This window comes from Mixophyes fleayi, chromosome 2, assembly GCF_038048845.1.
Source record: "Mixophyes fleayi isolate aMixFle1 chromosome 2, aMixFle1.hap1, whole genome shotgun sequence".
Taxonomy (NCBI): domain Eukaryota; kingdom Metazoa; phylum Chordata; class Amphibia; order Anura; family Limnodynastidae; genus Mixophyes; species Mixophyes fleayi.
In genome coordinates this window covers 285,631,373-285,650,373 of record NC_134403.1, presented here as the reverse complement: position 1 = coordinate 285,650,373, position 19,001 = coordinate 285,631,373, and the positions used below count along the sequence as shown (strand labels likewise).

Below are 19,001 nucleotides of genomic sequence, written 5' to 3'. Positions count from 1 at the left end.
GGGATTGAAGAACAGAGATAATCTAAATTTGTAAAATATTGTTAGGACCTTCAAAGTGTTTAAGTGGGATTAAAGAGATAAAAGCAAGTTTTCATGCAGTTGTTAATTGTTTGGTGAGTATGTAAACTATGTGACACAACTGTATATGATTTCTGTTTTAACAATGGTATTCATCAGTACTTATTTTAGACTTGCCTTAACTGATCATTTGTTTGTTCTAGCTTTTCAATTGTCTTCATTGTTTGATCGCTGTGCTGTTTACTTGACTAGAAATGTAGAATAAAAAAACAATAAATAGAAAGCAATGATGCTAAACAATATATCTTTCTTCTCCTTTCTCTAATGGTGGTGACATACTGGTGCATTTCTATAGATAAAATGGAGAGGATGCCACATGAGCACTTTAATAGCTGTTCAAGCAGTTTTCAAAACTCAAATTCAAAGGGGCATATTCAATTGTTGGCGTTATAGCCAAAAATCTCACGGTGTGCCCCCTATTACCGTCATTACGGTAATAGTGCGCGTAAATACCGGTATTACGGTACTTTTCTCGCTGGAATTCAGATTGCGGCTCAGGGATCTGCGAGCTGAAATCCAGCTTACTATTACCGTAATACCGGTAATAGTTTTAATGCCGCGGGGAAACAAAACAATTGAATATGCCTCATAGTGCTCACTAACAGCACTCTCTAATTAACTCTCCAAAATATTTGAGAAAACACAGTGCTTTTGAAGCACATATGATGTGAGCTGTAACAGCACAAATGTTTTCCTGCTGTGATAAAAACACTATAACAATTGTGCTTGAGCGCTCCTGAAGTTGGAAAAGTGCACCCTAAAGGCATATTGTGACATTCCCGAGTATACAAGCAAAAATGTTAAAAGTGTTACATTTGTCCACTCCAAAGGAAACAGACAATAAAAAAGCACATTCAAACCCTGGTAAAGTATTTGTACAGCAGTGATGGGAAACCTGATAAACTCAAAGAGCCACATGTGTGGACATCTAACCTTAAAAAGGGCAGCGCATTACCCTTAATCTGAGTTAAATCAATACAATTAATCAGATAAATATATACCACAGGCCACTCACACCCACTCCCCAAATCACCCCTCACAATGCCCACTCGCCCACAACACTTCCATATGCTTTCTCAAACCTGTTGCATTAAAACACCTCTCATACGTCCCTCATGCTCTAGACGTCCCACTTACTTCTTTAATAAGAGCTGCGGTCACAGAAGAAACTTGGGAGGGCATAAAGTAGAGAATAAGAGTTAAGGGCCAAGGGGCTTAAAACAGAGAAAAGGACCAGCAAACCATAAAGCAGAAAGGAGTTGAGGATTATGGCGTGCTGCTAATTGCCATCACTGATGTACAGTATATACAACAAACATGAACATAATACTCACAAAAAGTACTATCCAATAGTAGTAATGTAAACAACAAGCATAAGGCTAAGTACAAGAAAGTGTGATCTGTAAAATTAAATACATATTGTTTTTATTATTACCAATGAATAGTAATAATTAACAATAATGTTAATAACAAAAAATAATGTTCATCAGTCACAAGAGGACAAACTCAGAGCTGATTAGGTGGCTAAAAAAAATAGTTATTTATATTTATCTTACTACAGAATACTTAAAGAAAATGTACCTATATACTTAAATACAAAGCACACATGAGCTAATTTTCTTTAAAGCAAAATTGATTAATGAATCAAAACAATACATAAAAATGAATTGCTAAGTGAGCAATATAGCAATCTAATTACACTTCATTTATTAAAAGGACAGCAAAGCGTTAAATTATGGACAATCGTCTATTACAATTGTTGACATGCACACAAACAATGTCCAAAACCTAAAATGGAGCAAAACTCTGTAGAATATCTAAGATTACATTTTTTTCATGTTCCAACAACTTCTGTCTTTAATCTACAGTTAGCTACACTGTTTAGCTACGTCCACATGAATAATTGAATAGTTAATGAACAATGTGGGACAATTATGGAAGAGTCATAAAACTGCAGTGAGGCAAAACTGGGGCAAAAAATAGAGCTATTTTAAAATTCTAAATTCTTAGTAAAAAATTCAGTCTCTCATTGTTACTAGTCATATAAAGAACTAATAACCATCTAAAATGCATTGCAATAACACAGAGCATTCTGCATCTACTTTTATTGAATTGTAGATCTGACTGTAAAAGCGAAAGGTGGAAGTTGTAAAACATCACTTCAGGTCTAGCTTATGATCAAGTTACGATCACCTTCTTCATTAATTTAATTGTTTCCTTCTTTCTTCTAAAATACTGCTCATTCTATCCAAATTTGTATCTTAAATTAATCATGAAAGTGAAAGAACATCAGGGGGTAAATGAATCAAGCTGAGAGTTTGACGGCGGGTTTGAAAAACCAATCAGATTCTAGCTATCATTTATTTAGTACATTCTACAAAATGATAGCTAGAATCTGATTGGTTGCTATAGGCAACATCTCCACTTTTCAAACCCGCCGGAAAACTCTCACCTTGATACATTTACCCCCAAGGGCTGTACTTATTACATGTGTTACTTTTGTATATATGAAAGTTTTTATTCTATTACTTGAAATGAGGCTAAACTGTGGTTGCCTGCATAAAGTTTACCTGAAACGTGCAAAAAATGGCTATTAACAACATGACTGCCAACTACAAGGATGTAAACTGCAAGATAATTTGTATTGAATAGATTTTGTGGCACACAGGCTAATAAAGGAATGCCCCGATAAAGGCTCTCTCTCCATCCAAAGTATAAGCTAAGGCCTCGTTTCCACCACTTCCAAAGACATATAAAATCAAGTGTTTTGCAGAAAGAAAAATGCTATCCAATCCCACAAAACAAAACATGCCTCCTTAAATGCACTCTATTCATCCATTGAATCACATTTAAATAATCTTGTCTTACATAGCAAAATCTTGTTTTTCCATGTGGTCAAAATACCAGGTACAGAAGAGCACCTGACTTTTAACTTTGCACCCCTTGTAAATGCTGTCAAGTGTAGATTTATGTATTCATGATTCATCAAGACACTGCTGATTTTGTTTGTATCGTACACAAAATTGCTCGGCGCATGCCCAGAAATGGGACATACGCAAAAGAATGCAGCAACTCCATTTTCAAGCGCAAATGACACATTCGACAGTCTATGATTTCAGGGTGGGAAAGGGGCAGAATCACGTACGGACTGTACAGTTAAAACGTTCCCCTGCATGCACGTCTGATTCTAACTCCAGTGTAAGCAGGAATATGCTGTTTTTTTAGACAGAAAGCCTGCGCCTGCTAGGTGGCTAGTCTAAGTCACTGCTGAAAATCATGAACAAACACGTCTTTATGGAAATTTATCTAGTGTCATCTAATGGAAGTTTTAACTATTCTCCTGCATACACCTGCATATACTCATCTTATTAAACAGCCCTATATAAGACCCATGGATGAGGTTACTATGGTGTCATTTTGTGAAAACCTTTGTTGAGAAAAGATTTACTGCTATTTGATTAATTCATAAAACCTTATTCTTCTATAGAGGTATGTTTTATGTTTTATTTTTCCTGCAGCGCAAACGAATGGTTTAAATTGTAATTATAGTAAAGTCTAATTTCCTACAATTATACCATAGTAATATGCCTCATTCCCAATGTTTGCCTGTTATAAAATGTTATGTGCCTGTTGAATAGTTTTTCACAAACTTAAATACTATAGCATTGTGGTTTTTTTTGTTTTTTTTGCATCAATATTTTTTATTCAACTTTTTCAAAGATATATGGGGTACAGAAAAAAAAGAAAGGGGGAAAGAAATTACAAACAAAGGGAGACACATAGTGAATCCCCTCGCAGGGGGAAAGGAATCACTCAATTAAAATTTGAAATTAAAATAAGGCACACAATAACAACAATGTGCATTTAGAAATAAGAGGAGAGAACAAAACAATCCAATCAAAAAAAACAAAACAAAACAAGCAGACAATCCCAAATATATACAGCAAGGCATATCAGCCTTCATTTTAATCAACCAGAGATGTCTCCACCATGGGAGGGGTACCAGGGGATAAGAGCTGATCAATGGGTTGGGGAGGTTCTATAAGGGCCCCTGGAGAATGAGCTGTTGGGAAATCAGGAGTATCTTGGGGAGCCCCGGGTCCATCTGTGATATATTCATGCCACCTGAACCATTTTATGATGGGAGCTGATGCAGATGAGGAATAGGGCGTATCTATTGTTTCCATCTCAAAGCTGTACTGTAGCTTAGAGATGATTTGGGCAGTGGTAGGGGGGGCTTGAGACTTACAGTTTTGTGCTATTGCTGCTCTAGCCGCTATTAATATGTGGCCCAGGAGGTAGCGATCGTGCTTCGGAATGGAAGTCGGGTAGACATGAAGAAGAGCTAGGGCTGGGTCTGGAGAGACAGGAGTCTTTAGAACAGTTGAGATCAAAGCAAATACCTCACCCCACAGCGGCTGAATCACCGGACATGACCAGAAGACATGAAAAATATCAGCTATTTGGGAACATTGGCGCCAACAGAATTTTGATTGACTTGGACAGAACCTGTGTAGCCGCTCCGGGGTAAGGTACAGCCGGTTTAAAAGTTTGACCTGCATCTCTGTATGGTTAATGCACTTAGACATATGGTGGGAAGTTACAAAAATTCTTTCCCATTGTTGCTCAGTGAGAACTAAATTCACGTCCGTTTCCCACTGGGTCTGTGCCAGAGTTTTAGTTGAAGTAATCAGGGAATAAATGTAATGGTACCAAAATGTTATTCCGCCTCTACCACTACCCTTTGTCAGTCTATTTATAACAGATGTTGGAAGCGAAGTGAGAGAGTAGGGGGCCCTAGAGACAGTTCTGACCCAGTGACTGATTTGCAAGTACCTATATGTTTCTGAGGATGACAAACTATAGCGATCTTGAAGCTGAGAAAATGAAAGAAAAAGATCTTGGGCAAACAAATCTGACACTGAGGAAATCCCTCTAGCTTTCCAAACAGCAAGATTTAGATCTGAGATGAGTTGACCCACTGCCTGGAGAGAGAGGTTACAGGATGGGAGTACGAAATTGGCATGCAACCCAATGATTCTATCCCACACCTGCAAGGCATCCGAGATGGAGCGTAGCCTGTATACAACAGATGGGCGAGCCAGCCTGGGTGTCCAGAGGAGATCTAACAACGGGTAGTTAGGGCACACAGCTCTCTCCAAATCCACCAATGGCTTAGAGGTAAGAGGGAGCACCCAATCCCACAGGTGGCTCAATATGCAAGCCTCCTGGTAACATGTTAAGTTAGGGAGCATCAGTCCCCCACGTTGTTTAGAAAGGGCCATACGTTTATGGAAGAGGAGGGGGCGTTTCTGCCGCCACACATATGACATCATTAGCGTATGGAAGCGGGCCATTAATCGTTTAGGTACAATATAGGGAATAGTGCGAAAAATATACATCAGTTTCGGTAACAACATCATTTTAAAAACAGCTATACGGCCCAGCCAGGAGACCTTGTAGTTAAGCCAATTCTTAGTTAGGGAGGAAAGATGTAAATAAATTGGAGTGAAATTAGTTTCAAACACTGTGGATAAGGTAGGGGGAATATGTATACCCAGATAGGGCAAGGAATCCTTTACCCAGACAAACGGAAATTTCTTTTGCAGAAACGATAGTGAGGATTGCGGTATATTAATAGGCAGGGCCTCAGATTTAGTAATATTTAATTTATATAACGAGGCCGAACTGTAGTCATCTAGGATGCTTTTCAAGGCTGGTAATGAGGTCTCCGGACTGGTAACAAACAGAAATACATCATCCGCAAATAAACATAGTTTGTGTGTATAGGAGTGAAAAGTAATGCCTGGGAAATGGGAAGCCTGTCTAATTGTATGCGCTAAAGGTTCTATAGCCATAACAAACATCAGGGGAGAAAGGGGACACCCCTGCCTTGTTCCATTAGTAATGGGGAAAGGGGAAGATAGAAAACCGTTACTAAATACTCTTGCGGAAGGTCCTTGATATAAAGCTAATATAGAGTGTAAGATGTTGCCCTGAATACCAAATTTAAGTAAAACTTCTTTCATATAGAGCCAATGGAGCCTTTAAAACGCCTTCTCTGCATCGAGGGAAAGCATAATGATCTCCTCTCCGGTCCCAGACAAAAGGTCTACCACATCTAGAATGCGCCGTGTATTATCTGATGCCTGACGACCTAATATGAAGCCCACCTGGTCCGGATCAACTGAGGTAACAAGGGGTTCAGGCGATCAGCTATTAACCTAGCATAAATTTTAAGGTCGGTATTAAGCAGTGCTATAGGTCTATAGTTCTTACAATCGGAGTGGTCCTTACCAGGTTTGGGGATCGTTATTATTTGCGCTTCAAGCATCTCAGCTGGGAAACTACCCCTCATCAAAACGTTATTATAAAGATTAGTGAGAAGCAAGCCAACTCCGACCGAAATGTAGTATAAAAGGCATTTACAAAGCCATCCGGAACAGGGGCCTTGTCTCTAGGGAGGCGCTTGATGACCTCCTCAATCTCCCGTTGAGACCATGGGAGATTAATCTGCTCCAGACTATCACGATCTAACGAGGGGAGACTAAGGTGCTGGAGGAAGGTAGATATGGACAGTTCTGACGGCTGCACCGTGTCCTTGTCATCCCGGAGGTTGTATAAACTGGCATAGTATTTAGCAAATTGGTTCGCTATATCAGCGGGATTGTGGATCTTATTTCCCCTGAAGGGTTTTTATTCGGTTTCTAGCTTGCTTACCTCTAAGTTTTACGGGCCAAGAGCCGACTGGCTCTGTTACTCGTGGAGTAGAATTTCTGACGCAATTTAGTAAGGGCTACTTTCATACGAGATATGAAAAGTGTATTAAGCGGTTTCCTAACGCTGTTTATTTCTTTTTGGAGAGCTTTAGAAGGGCGTGTCTGGTTCTGTGATTCTAGGGTGATTAGAGTGGATTCAAGTGTATGTTGACGGAAAAGGTATTGCTTTTTCAAGCGTGCCCCAATTTGGATAGCTGAACCACGTAGGACTGCTTTCAGTGCACACCAGTGGGTAGAAAGGGATGTATCCTCCGGATTATTCACCTGGATATATTCTGTCAATGCTTCTGACAAACCGAGCCTGGCCTTAAAGGAAGTAAGTAAATAGGCCGGCATCCGCCATGGTCTCGGGGGAATTTTAGTGAGATTTAGGTTCCAGGTCCACTCTATCGGGGCGTGGTCTGACCATGAATAGCATTGTGTTTTAAATTATTTGTGTGTAAGTTCTTCAGCCTTGTGTTCTACTATATATGACTATGTAGTAGAATAAATAAACTTTAAATTGTTTTAAGAAAAAAAAAATCATTTTGTTTGTGTGTTTATTTGGCAAAGATATAATGAGCCTGGCAAGGCCAGATGTAGGTGCAAGTATGTTTACAATCTTTAATGTACAAGCAGAGCTTGCAAGGCATATGGGAATTTATGTATTCACCTCCTTCATCCATCTTTCTCACATATAGCCAGTCATGGACATGGTGCAATTGTCGGAAGAGGTGGGCAACAGGCGTCAACCCCTCAAACTAGAAATTGATCTACCGTTACCGGCCCAGGGAGTGTGTCTTCAGGCCATGTGTCAGCCTCTTTGGGATGTCAAATGTTGGGGTGGTCCGTTGCTATCGGCTCCTGCCTCATGTCATCAAGGATAACCTGCACATTGTGCAGAGTGTCCTGGAGCCAATATGCAACATCCCGGCAGCAATAACGCCATTGACAAAACTGTTGACGGTATTGCACTTTTGTGCCACTGGGACCTTTCAGACCATGGTTGGTGTCATGGCAGGAATTTCCCAAGCCACATTCATTCATTTGCAGAAGGTTGTGCTGAGGGCATTCCTGTCGCGCATATGGCAATTTATTCATCTGTCACTTGATGAGGAATCCCTTGTGTCAGAAATGGTAGGCTTAACACCTTTGCAAAATATTAATATTATTTGCAATATGGTGCATGCTACAATGCAAGGGCTGGAAATTAGCTTATTATGTTGTACGCAAGGAAAAAAACTGGATGCTTTTCATGTAGCACACAGATACTTGATAGCTTTATTTTTACACAGAAATTTAAAATATTGATATACAACATGCCTTACCCCAACTAGCAATCTGTCCCTACATCTTCAAGGTACCTCCGTCTCCAATGCAACATGGTTTTGCCAAGGGATAAATGTACTTCAATATGGCCCTTGAATTGCCTTAATGAGTCAGGACTGTACACTCAAATGCAAAATATTGCACCATTACAAGAGCACCATATCATGATTAAGATCTTCATAATTATTTCTTTGGTTTTTCATTAATAGGAGACAATGCATGATACCCTTTCCATTCTTGGCTCCACACTCCTCTTTTGAACCAACATACGAATCAGGATGTTGTATACAACTTGGCGCATACAGCCACTAGATTGGTTGTGGAGAGGGCATTCTGCCTTTTAAAGGCAAGGTTTAGGTGCCTCCCCGGTCTGGTGGTGCTCTTATGTATCACTAAGGACAGTATAGGAACATTATTGTTTATGTGTGGTGTTCCATAACATTGGTTGCTGGCCAGGAGTTGGAAGACGTGGACTCCAGCCCCCCTGAAAGTGGGTGATTAAGCAGTATATAAATAATATGTGCTTTCCACCTACTTTTCACATAAGTAATTTTAGCTTATCAGCAAAAATCTATCTTATAAAGTAAATGTCATTTTTGTGAGATTGTAAAAAAGTAGTTTGTTGATGCAATCACAATCCAAACCACACGTGCAATACATTTTAAATACAAACACAACAAATAATATTTTTAAGGTTGGTCAAAAAATGTGTGTTGTTGGGAAATTGAGAAATCAAGAGGTTCAGTTGCAGTTCAGACCAAACACCTGAATTGGTAAGAAATATGATCTAAGTGATTTTCACCGCTTAATGCTGGATAATACGCCATGTCACAAAGCACACATTGCATCGAGCTGGTTGGACGAACATGACAGGTAGTGTACTCCAATGGCCTCCAGAGTCACCATATCTCAATCCAATAAAGCACCTTTAGGATGTGGTGGAACAGCAGTTTTGCAGCATGAATGTGCTGCTGACAAATCTGCAGTAAATGCTATTATACAAACATGGACCAGAATCTCTAAGGAATGTTTTCAGCACCTTGTTGAAACCATGCCACAAAGAATTTGGGCTGTTCTGTAGGCAAAGGGAGGTCCTACCCAGTACAAAAAAGGTGTACATAATAAAGTGTCCACTGATTGAATGTGCGGTTAAGTAATACAGAGTTGTCTTGCATATGTGGGGGGAACATCTGTCATGTCAAAGTGGACTGATGTAATATTTATTTATCTTTCCTTCACATAGGATACAGGTCTACAGGGAAATAATAGTTTGCTATATAAGTAAAGTAATCGAACAGTAGATACATGTACATATCTATATATGATTAATGAGGAATTACCTAATGTTGATGTACCATCATCATTGATTCTGTTGTTATACAAATCCATGACACACTCAATGATAATTAAAATTTGATCTATATGAGAAGGATCCACCACTCCTCCCATCCCATACTATAAACCACTTCAATTCTAAATTCCATTTATAGGGTATACCTTATCCTCGGGACACGGACATTAAGATATGTGTATTTGTAATATAGGACAATAGGATTGGTGAGAACTGGCATCAATCACCAGCAAGCACAGCGATTGTCCGCCTAGAGGTTTTAAGCTACACCCTAATAACAAACAGGTAATTCCCATGACGAAGACTATAAGGCGAATCGTAGGTTGGGTCACACGTCACGTATGGCGTCACAGACCCAGAAGTAGGAAGCCGGTTAGCGGCAAGAAGCCACGATTATCTCAAACAAACAATAAGCCAAGTTATACACTATCCTATAGAACCTTATCAGATACTATAGTGATGCCTGTGAAATAGGGGAGTAGAATAATATCAATTTCCAAGTAATCGATTAATAGTATGAATAGTGAAATGCGTACCACGCACTAGCAATTGGGACATATTCCCTACAATACTGATCATTGCCTTTTAGAATATGAATGATACTATTGATATCCAAAATTATTATTATTTTTAGGATATGTTTTTGGTCATACCCCTCTCCAATATAACATTATCCATAACATCTATTTTGTTTAGATACAAATCTCTCCACATATGGCTTTGCAACACATTTCTGACTAACAATTACAAGAATAAAAATCAATTATTGACAATTATGGGAGTATAACAATGGCAACTTTGTTATACATATTGAGAGTGATGTGTCATACATGAGATATGAGGAGGAGCAACATACTTTTAAGTATTATATATGCCAATAAACTCTATAAATATAACACACGACAGATAAACCTACCTCATGAAATATATATTCTCTATGTCTATATTTATGAGACATTGGTATTGCACATTATCCTTAACCGGCCTCCCTCAAGGGTCTGTTCAATTTTATTTCTTAATCACTTATTTTTCACACTTTTTCACCTCCTCTGTTTTTAATCAATATTTTGCCAACTTCTGATAACTGGCTATAAGATCACAAAATGTAATAAATTATGTAATAAATTTGTTTTTATGTTTAGATTAGTGGACTGGAGTGCCTCGAGAACAACCTCCTTTTTTGGGTGATCTATTTCACCTTTTAAAGCTATGTCTATTTAGTTGGGAGAGCACCCCCTGTATCATACCCTTTATTTGTTTTTTGGGCATATATGTAAATAAGGATAGTCCTATCCCTTGAGCAAATTGATTTTCCTTTTCTTTGCAAATTCAATCAATACAGATGTAAAGTCTATCAAGACCAAAGTATATGCAGATATATGTGTATATTATCGAGCTACACCCTAACCCCAGGAATCATACAAATCAAATGCCATGAGGATTATTTTACTGATTTATATAGTTTACACTGCAAATCGGGGGGCGGAGTTTGGTCGCCATCCGGTCCGGCAGCATTTGAAAGGAGCTCCGCTCAAGTTGCCCTCCTGAACCTGTTAGAAGGCGTGCTAAAAAACAATTAATTACCTGCTTCGGTAGGGGAAGCCACGGGGAAGTTGGAGAGTCCAGCATGACCCCGTAGAGTCAAAAAAAAAGGAGCCACGATCAGACAACCTGCGGACGTCCCATCACCCCTGAGCGGCCCCTGGAGAATAGAAAACAGCGCCTCATCATCTCCAGCGAGGCGCGGGGTCAGACAGCGGCACCGGGGGTGTGCGGCCGCTAAAGCCGCAGCCTCGGGTTGTGTGCGGTCCCTTGGCCTCCCCACTTCCGGTTCGCGGGACGGGACTTCCGGTTGCGGACAGCGGTGTAATCCCTCAGGGAAGTGACCAGCGGTGAAGCTGCCAAGCGGTCTCCAATAGCAGGCATTGCTGTGGATCAGACTGAGCCCTCTTCCCCACTAAACCAGGTCAGAGGAGTGGTTTCCAGACGGGCTGCTGTACTAAGAGGATAGAAGAGCCTGGGGGTAGTGGCTGTGTTGGTGGCAGACCTGGATGCAGTGAGATTGCTGCTGCAAGTGGAGGTACTCTCTGAACCCTTACCCTTGTGTGCATGTGGGGTTGATGTAAGAAGCTTCTGGCTCTCCATCTATCACTTACCCTGAATGTTATCTGGGGAGAAAGAAGGGGCAATGGTATGTGCCTGATTGTATAATGCTGGACTGAGCTTTCCTGGGTCCCCTACCATGTTGCAGAACACCCCTTGCAAGTGGCGCTGGTCCGCCTAGTCTTCTCAACTGTACCCGGACTTAATACTGCAATCCCTAGGCCTGACATCTATCTTTTCTCAGTCTGTAATTAGCCCCATGCAAGGCGCTATGGCTCCTAAACGAGTTAAGCCTATCCAATCCCCGCCAGGCCAATTCTTTAAATCACAGGCCTCCTCTTCCGCTAATGCAGGGAAAAACAAGCACCCAGCCACTGTTGCGTTGCCGGCCGCTACACTGCAAATCCATTTTTTTTATAAAATTGTAAAAAAAAACTTTTTATCCAAACACACACAACCACAATCTTTTTTTCTTTCCCCATAAACTACAATAGACACTGTACACCTTTTCAGAAGCAAAACTTACACTGTAACCGCAAGTGTTTATTACATGAGAATGCCACTCTATATCATCTGGCTATTTTACTTGGTGCACACATGTAAATCTAGACATATGGGGGGTCATTTAAAGTTGGATGTAAGCCTCCTTTTGCATAAAATATGAATTTTCAAACTGGGCATGCATATCAAAAATGCATATGCATATCTGAGTTCTTACTCCTAGAAAAGGGGAATAGGGAGGGTAGGTACATGGAAGAATAGGGAGAGTACAGTAAAGATGTGTTCACACAATTGCAATATAATTAAAGGTAGGTAGGAGTAGTCACAGATAGGCCAGTCAGGAGGCATATCTTTTGCAGGTGCTCACACCTAGAGCTAAGAGCTGAGGACCATCGTAATCTTTTTTTAATCTCTATAAAATTCAGAAACTTTGGATCTCTGTTGTGCACTGTATCAAAATGTGATGACACATTATAAATCTGTAAAACAATTTGAATATTTCGGATATGTTCATAGATCCTTATTTAAATCTTTTTTTGTAGCCTGTCCTATATATAAAGAATTACAAATGTTTGTATTAAATTGGGAGCTTTCTTATAAATGATTTTTAGTTTTATCAGGAGGATTTTATTGTAGTCTTACTGCCACAATTTTCTTTGAAGGTTTCTTCCACACTATTAAAGTCCTTTCTTCAATTTTTGTAACTAGAACCGTCCCATCAGAGCCGTAACGTGGGCGGCCCGCTACATATTAAATCACCGATGGAGTGGCAATCTAGTCCTGCGGTGGCAGCACCTTTTTCCATTGTAGACAGCAGCGCAAGGAGGAGGGTACTAGCTTCCTGCTCCTGCAGCGTCCTGACGTACACATAATGACGTCAGGACGCTGTCAGAACACAGGCTACGAGGAGCCGGCACTGAAGGAAGCAGATGACAGAAGAAGTACGGTAAGTAAAACACTGCTGTGCTGGTGAGAAGAGGGGGCAGGACAGGAGAGGAGCGAGGGCTGGTGAGAGAGGGGTCTGGTGAGAGAGGCAGCGTCGGACAGGCCCAGCGGACTACCGGTTAAACCACCGGTAGGCCCGGCTACAGTATGGCCACACCCCTTTTTTACCCATGGGCGGAGCTTACCTGGAGGCCCCTCACGACGGTCCTCTCCGGTGTCCCCGCTGCTCAATTGCGATCGCAGCTGCGATCATGTGACCCTGCCCCTCCCCCTTGTCAGCTGATCTCCTACAGTCCAGCGGGTCACACTAGAAAAAGAAGAGAAAAAACAAAGAAACAAAAAAAAAAACTTACCCATCATCCAGCGCCGGATCCTCCTCCTCACTGACTGCCGGGCGTGACGTTATCACGTCCGTCAGCCTCAGTGAGAAGCAGCAGCAGCAGAGCGGACATCAGGAAAGAAGGTAAGTAAAGGAGAGTGAAGGGGGCAGAGAGAGACACTGAAGGGGACAGAGAGACACTGAAGGGGGCACAGAGAGAGACACTGAAGGGGGCACAGAGAGAGACACTGAAGGGGACAGAGAGACACTGAAGGGGACAGAGAGACACTGAAGGGGGTACAGAGAGAGACACTGAAGGGTGCACAGAGAGAGACACTGAAGGGACAGAGAGAGATGGCGAAGAGGGGGACAGAATAATATGGTGAAGAGGCGCAGTGATATGATGAAGGGGCACAATGTGATGGTGAAAGGGCCTAAATACATCTTACGTCATTTTGACCCAACTTGTTAAAAAACGGGACTACCCGGTAATTATTTTGGCCTAGGGGTGCCTTGGAAACATTATGGTGACCCTAAGGGTGCCTCGAACTGAGAAAGTTTGGGAACCACTGTCCTACACTCATTGACAGTACAGAACACACAATGTAGTAAGTAAACTCGACTCTTTAAAACGTTTGCTCTGTAAGTCTGGGCGCTGTTGATTTAATGGCAGGGATGGTTGGCGTTTCTAAATGTACCCATTATTTTTTCCAAATAGGGCCCTCAACAGTCCAGGCTCCAGACAAGCCGCAACGAAAGAAACCAGCAGCCACAGGTGGTAAAAGTCACAACAACAGGTAGGACAGTCTGTCAAATGTTCTGAGTCTAGTGCAGGCTTGGCTAACTTGTGGTACTCCAGGTGTTGTGAAACTACAAGTCCCAGCATACCCTTACAGCAATAAGCTGTTATATATTGGCAAAGCATGCTGGGGCTTGTAGTTTCACAACACCTGGAGTACCACAGGTTAGCCAAGCCTGGTCTAGTGGGACAATCCTGCTTTTTGGTGACTGTTCTGCCCAATCTAAGGGGCAAGTCAAGACTGTGTATTCTTTATACACACACTGCATTCTTTATATACTGCACTAAGGTGCTGGCTGTCCTTTGTGGACTGGCCACTCCCCCTCTAGTGTCTGGTCCTGCCTCTATGATGGCTGACCATACCCCCTTTGGTGGGCCCCTAGTGTTGCATTCCCCGGTGGGCCCTTCATGCCCCAGTCCGACACTGGAGAGAGGGGTCTGGAGAAAAAGAGTGAGGGGTCTGGTGAGAGGGGCGTCTGGTGAGAGGGGTGTCTGGAGAGAGGGGGGTCTGGAGAGAGGGGGGTCTGGAGAGAGAAGGAGTGAATGGGGGGTCTGGTGAGAGGGGTATCTGGAGAGAAGGAGTGAATGGGGGGTCTGGTGAGAGGGGTGTCTGGAGAGAAGGAGTGAGGGGTCTGCTGAGGAGGGTGTCTGGAGTGAAGGAGTGAGGGGTCTGGTGAGGATGGTGTCTGGAGTGAATAGAGGTACATGCAGGGATTTGGAGTACATAAATATATGATGCATAGTATAATAACATAAGTAATATAAAAAAAATCAGTAAAATATTAATTATATAATAACTATTAAATATGGGTAAATTTGTAAGCCATAATTTAATTTTGGGGCTGGTATGGGAAATAGGCATTTGTATTAAATGGAAATGCTAATAATTTTATGTCAGGGCTAGTGACTGGTTTGTTTAAATATGGAGGCTTTTAATTGAAAGTTGGGTATGGTGAGGAATAATTTGGTTCATTAAATGGGGATACTATTAATTTAATGGTGAGAGCTGGTGAGGGGTGAAGTATGTCTATTAATTATAAGGGAATGCTACTAATTTAATGTATGGGCTGTTACGTGGGGTATGTCTGTTTATTAAATGGGATTGTTATTAATTGTCGGGACTCGGGGAGGCTTATTTATGAAACGTGGGTGCTGTTAATTTGATGTCGGGGCTATATAGAGGGAAATAGACATTAACTGTAAATGCTATTAATTAGATTCTGGAGCTGACTGGGTGGAAGGAGGCTTGTTTTTAAACAGAAAAAACTACTGATTGGTTGTGGGGAGGGAGACCTAGATTATTCACTCACTGCTTAACTTTCCAGGAGGTGAGTAATAACAATCTCTTTTCTAAATAGGACCCCAATATTCCTGGATCCGTCTAAGCAGCAATGGAGCATAAGACACCAGCAGGCGGAAGACACCGGCGATGCTTAACCACTAAGAAGCAGCAGCTACTCCCATAAAGGTACGTTGTGGGGAAGGTAGGGGGGCACCAGTGTTCTGTTTCGCCCAGGGCTCTAGTTACGGCTCTGCATCCCATATTCCACATTTACAAGTAGCATAAAAAATAATGTTCCTCCTGTTGATTTCCCTATGACGATTTGCATTAAGGTAATCTGCACTGCCATGTTCTTGTTTTATTTATTTCATTTACTTCTCTTCACTCTTGTATGTTATGGTTAATTATATGTGGTAATACTCACTGAGCAACTACCCCCTCCCCAGTGTACCTCTCCTTGTTTGTTACCCTCTAATTTTCTGTAACCCAAATAACCTGCAAAGTTTTATCAAAGAACATTTTTGATGGGAAAATAGTATATAATAATAATAATAATAATAATAATAATAATAATAGGTCAGAATACAGATGTTCACTGACCCCCGTGTTTTGGTTTTGGATCTGTATTAAGTTCGTGTTTTGGTTTTGGCAAAACCACCCTCGTGTGTTTTGGTTTTGGTTTTGTAGTTTTTATAAATTTTGCTAAAATATGCTAAAATCACATAATTTTGCTCTTTTTTTTTTGTTCCTACATTATTATTAACATCAATAACACTCATTTCCAGTAATTTCCAGTCAATTTTGACCACCTCACAGGTTACAATATTATTTTCATACACTTTAGGAAAAAGACTGCAGCGAGCTGGCTGGATGCTAAGCGACAGAGCAACAACACATCTAGGAAACATTTCCACACAGGAGTGGCAAAAAAGAAAAGTGGTGCAAGATGGAATTGGCCTTGGGACCTCCCACCCATATGTTAAAAAGCTTTAACAAACTCACACAGAAACAGGAGGAGTAGCAAGTACAGTTTAAAAAAGCAAGCACTTCAGCGACAAGGAGTGCCACATTTGTGTCTGAAGTGCTTGGTTTGTTTGGGACCCACAAAACAAGTTAACAATGGGCTTAAGGCAGCTAAGCTAACAATGTTGTCAATGAACTGTAAGACTGCAACAAGAGGCTGGTTAGAGCAATGGCACAAACACATAGCAGTTTATATCCCATCTAGGAAATATTGCAGTGCCACACAGCAGTGACAGGAAAGAAAAGTGGTACGAGATGGAATTATCCTTGGGTCCTCCCACCCACTCTAATGTTGGATCTTAAAAAGGACATGCACAGTTTAACAAACCAAGCACTTCAGCAACAAGGAGTGCCACTTTCGTGGCTGAAGTGCTTGGTTTGTTTGGGCCCCCCATAAAACAAGCTAACAATGGGCTGAAGGCAGCTAAGCTAACAGTGCTGTCAATGAACTCTACAATGGCAAAATGTTGTTGTCATCATCTTCAGCCTCATCCTCACCCTCATGAGTGTGTACATCATCCTCACACAATATTAATTTATCCCCGCAGGAATCCACCATTACAGAAGTCTCTGTAACATAAATGTAAAAAACAAAAATGTACAAAAAAAGCTTTTACCTTTTTAAAGAAAAAAAACCACGTTTAATAAAGGTGAAACTTTACTGTAGAAAAACATAAAATTGCCAACATGCCATTATACCAAAAAAATATTAATAAGCATTCCAGCATCAGCTAGCTTCCTTCTCTTTTTCAAACAGGTTGTCAGCAGTATGCTTCTTAGTGATGCTGGTGATACACAGAGTAGCCTGCCTCTGAAAAATCTGGGGTTGTTGGATACATGCTGCTGCTGTTCCTGCTGCTGAAGGCAATTCACTAACCCTGTTGGCTGTCACAGTCATATAATCTTTAGTTTGCCCAGTTACGCTTGTTCACATATCTGTGGTTAAGTGTACAGTGGGTAGAATGGCATTTTGTAGCCCAATAATTACCTTTTATGGTACCTTCTGGTAGAAGTGAGGAATTGCTTTTCTAGTAAAATGGTGTTGTGATGGAATTTGGTAACGGGGACACAGGATCTCAATTAACTGTCTAAAACCAGCTGCATTAATAGATATGTGACGCAGATCTAATACTAGCATAGGTGAAAGCTTTCATACAGTCAATTGTTGTAAACTACTAGTAGTTTTCTTCTTGGTCTAATTCTAGGATGAAGATCCACCCCAGCAGCAGTCATCTAGCCTTAGCAACTTGGATGCAGGACTAACTCCGATCACTACTGAGGATATTGAAGAGGACGGTGTTGTGGGTGTAGATTGCAGGTGCCGGTATCAAGGTGAGAGAAGGGAGCTAGTTGATGCTGGACTGCTTGTTATTTTTTTTGCATAAGTTTCAGATTTTCCCAACAGCTTGCCATGAACTCGCTTCAAATGGTGTAACATTGATGAGGTTCCTAGATGGTGAAGCTCCCTATCTCTACTGACTGTGGCTTTACAAACACTACAAATAGCTAGACAACTGTTGTTTGGATTCGGGTAAGAAAAATTCCACACATAAGAGGTGGATTTTTTTGGTCTTATGCCCAGGCATGACAATGGTCTTCTTCTTATCACGTGCAAGCACTGCTTCCACTGGTGCAGAACTTACACAAACAACATCATCATTCTTAACATCCTCATTAGCGCCATCATTAGCTAGACAAATATCCCCCTCATCCTGTTGCAATTCCAAAGTGGCATCCTCAATTTGTGTATCACCGGTTACACTTGGGGTGCTCATCCACACATCTGCAGAAATGCTGAAAGGAGGCTTCTTTATGAGTACAGTATCAGAAAGTTCAGGCTTACACATAGCACTCGTGGATAGACTCTCCTCAGGGATTTGTGTCATTTCTGAATCTGAACATACAGTTTCTTCTAATGCCTTACTGTTTTCTTCCAGCTAGTCTTTTACACGTAAAAGTATTTGGGCACCACTTTTTGAGCCCGAATGACAAGGTCTTGCATCATCATTACTGACCTTACAAGAAAATGACTCAGTGACAGTTTCAGAACTAGCACTCATAGAGAAAGACAAGGGCATGATTCTTTCCTCGCCACTGTGTGTGTAGAATGGCATGTTGGCAATTTTATTTTTTTCTGCAGTTAACTTTGCCTTGATTACAGGTGTTTTTTTCTTTACCAAGCTAAAAGGTGTTTTTTACATTTTTGTTTCCCTGACTTAAAAACACATCCATTTTAACATAGGCTTTAGCAGATGACGTAGAGGGATTACTATCATCATGACTGTTGCCAGCAGCTGCTTGATGCTCCTGGTCATCTGTGGACTAATGTGAATCCATGTTGATGACACAGTACAAATTGACTGGAAACTTTTAAGAACACTGCCAGCCCTATAATTTCTGTTTCAGTATTGACAATGAGCAATGGCATGTAGACTGTAGACTGGCAAGAACACTGGCACCTCTTCTATTTCTGTGTGAGCTATAATAAAACAGTACAATGTGACTGGAGACTT

General features: G+C 41.1%; 1 protein-coding gene across 1 annotated transcript in view; it reads right to left on the bottom strand.

Moving 5' to 3' along the window:
* The window catches only part of LOC142139945 (uncharacterized), a 212,974-nt gene that overhangs the window by 116,844 nt on the left and 77,129 nt on the right, over positions 1 to 19,001 (bottom strand). The window contains exon 11 of the mRNA XM_075197812.1: positions 192 to 266. Coding sequence (XP_075053913.1) covers positions 192 to 266 — 75 coding nt within the window. The remainder of the gene's footprint in view (positions 1 to 191; positions 267 to 19,001) is intronic.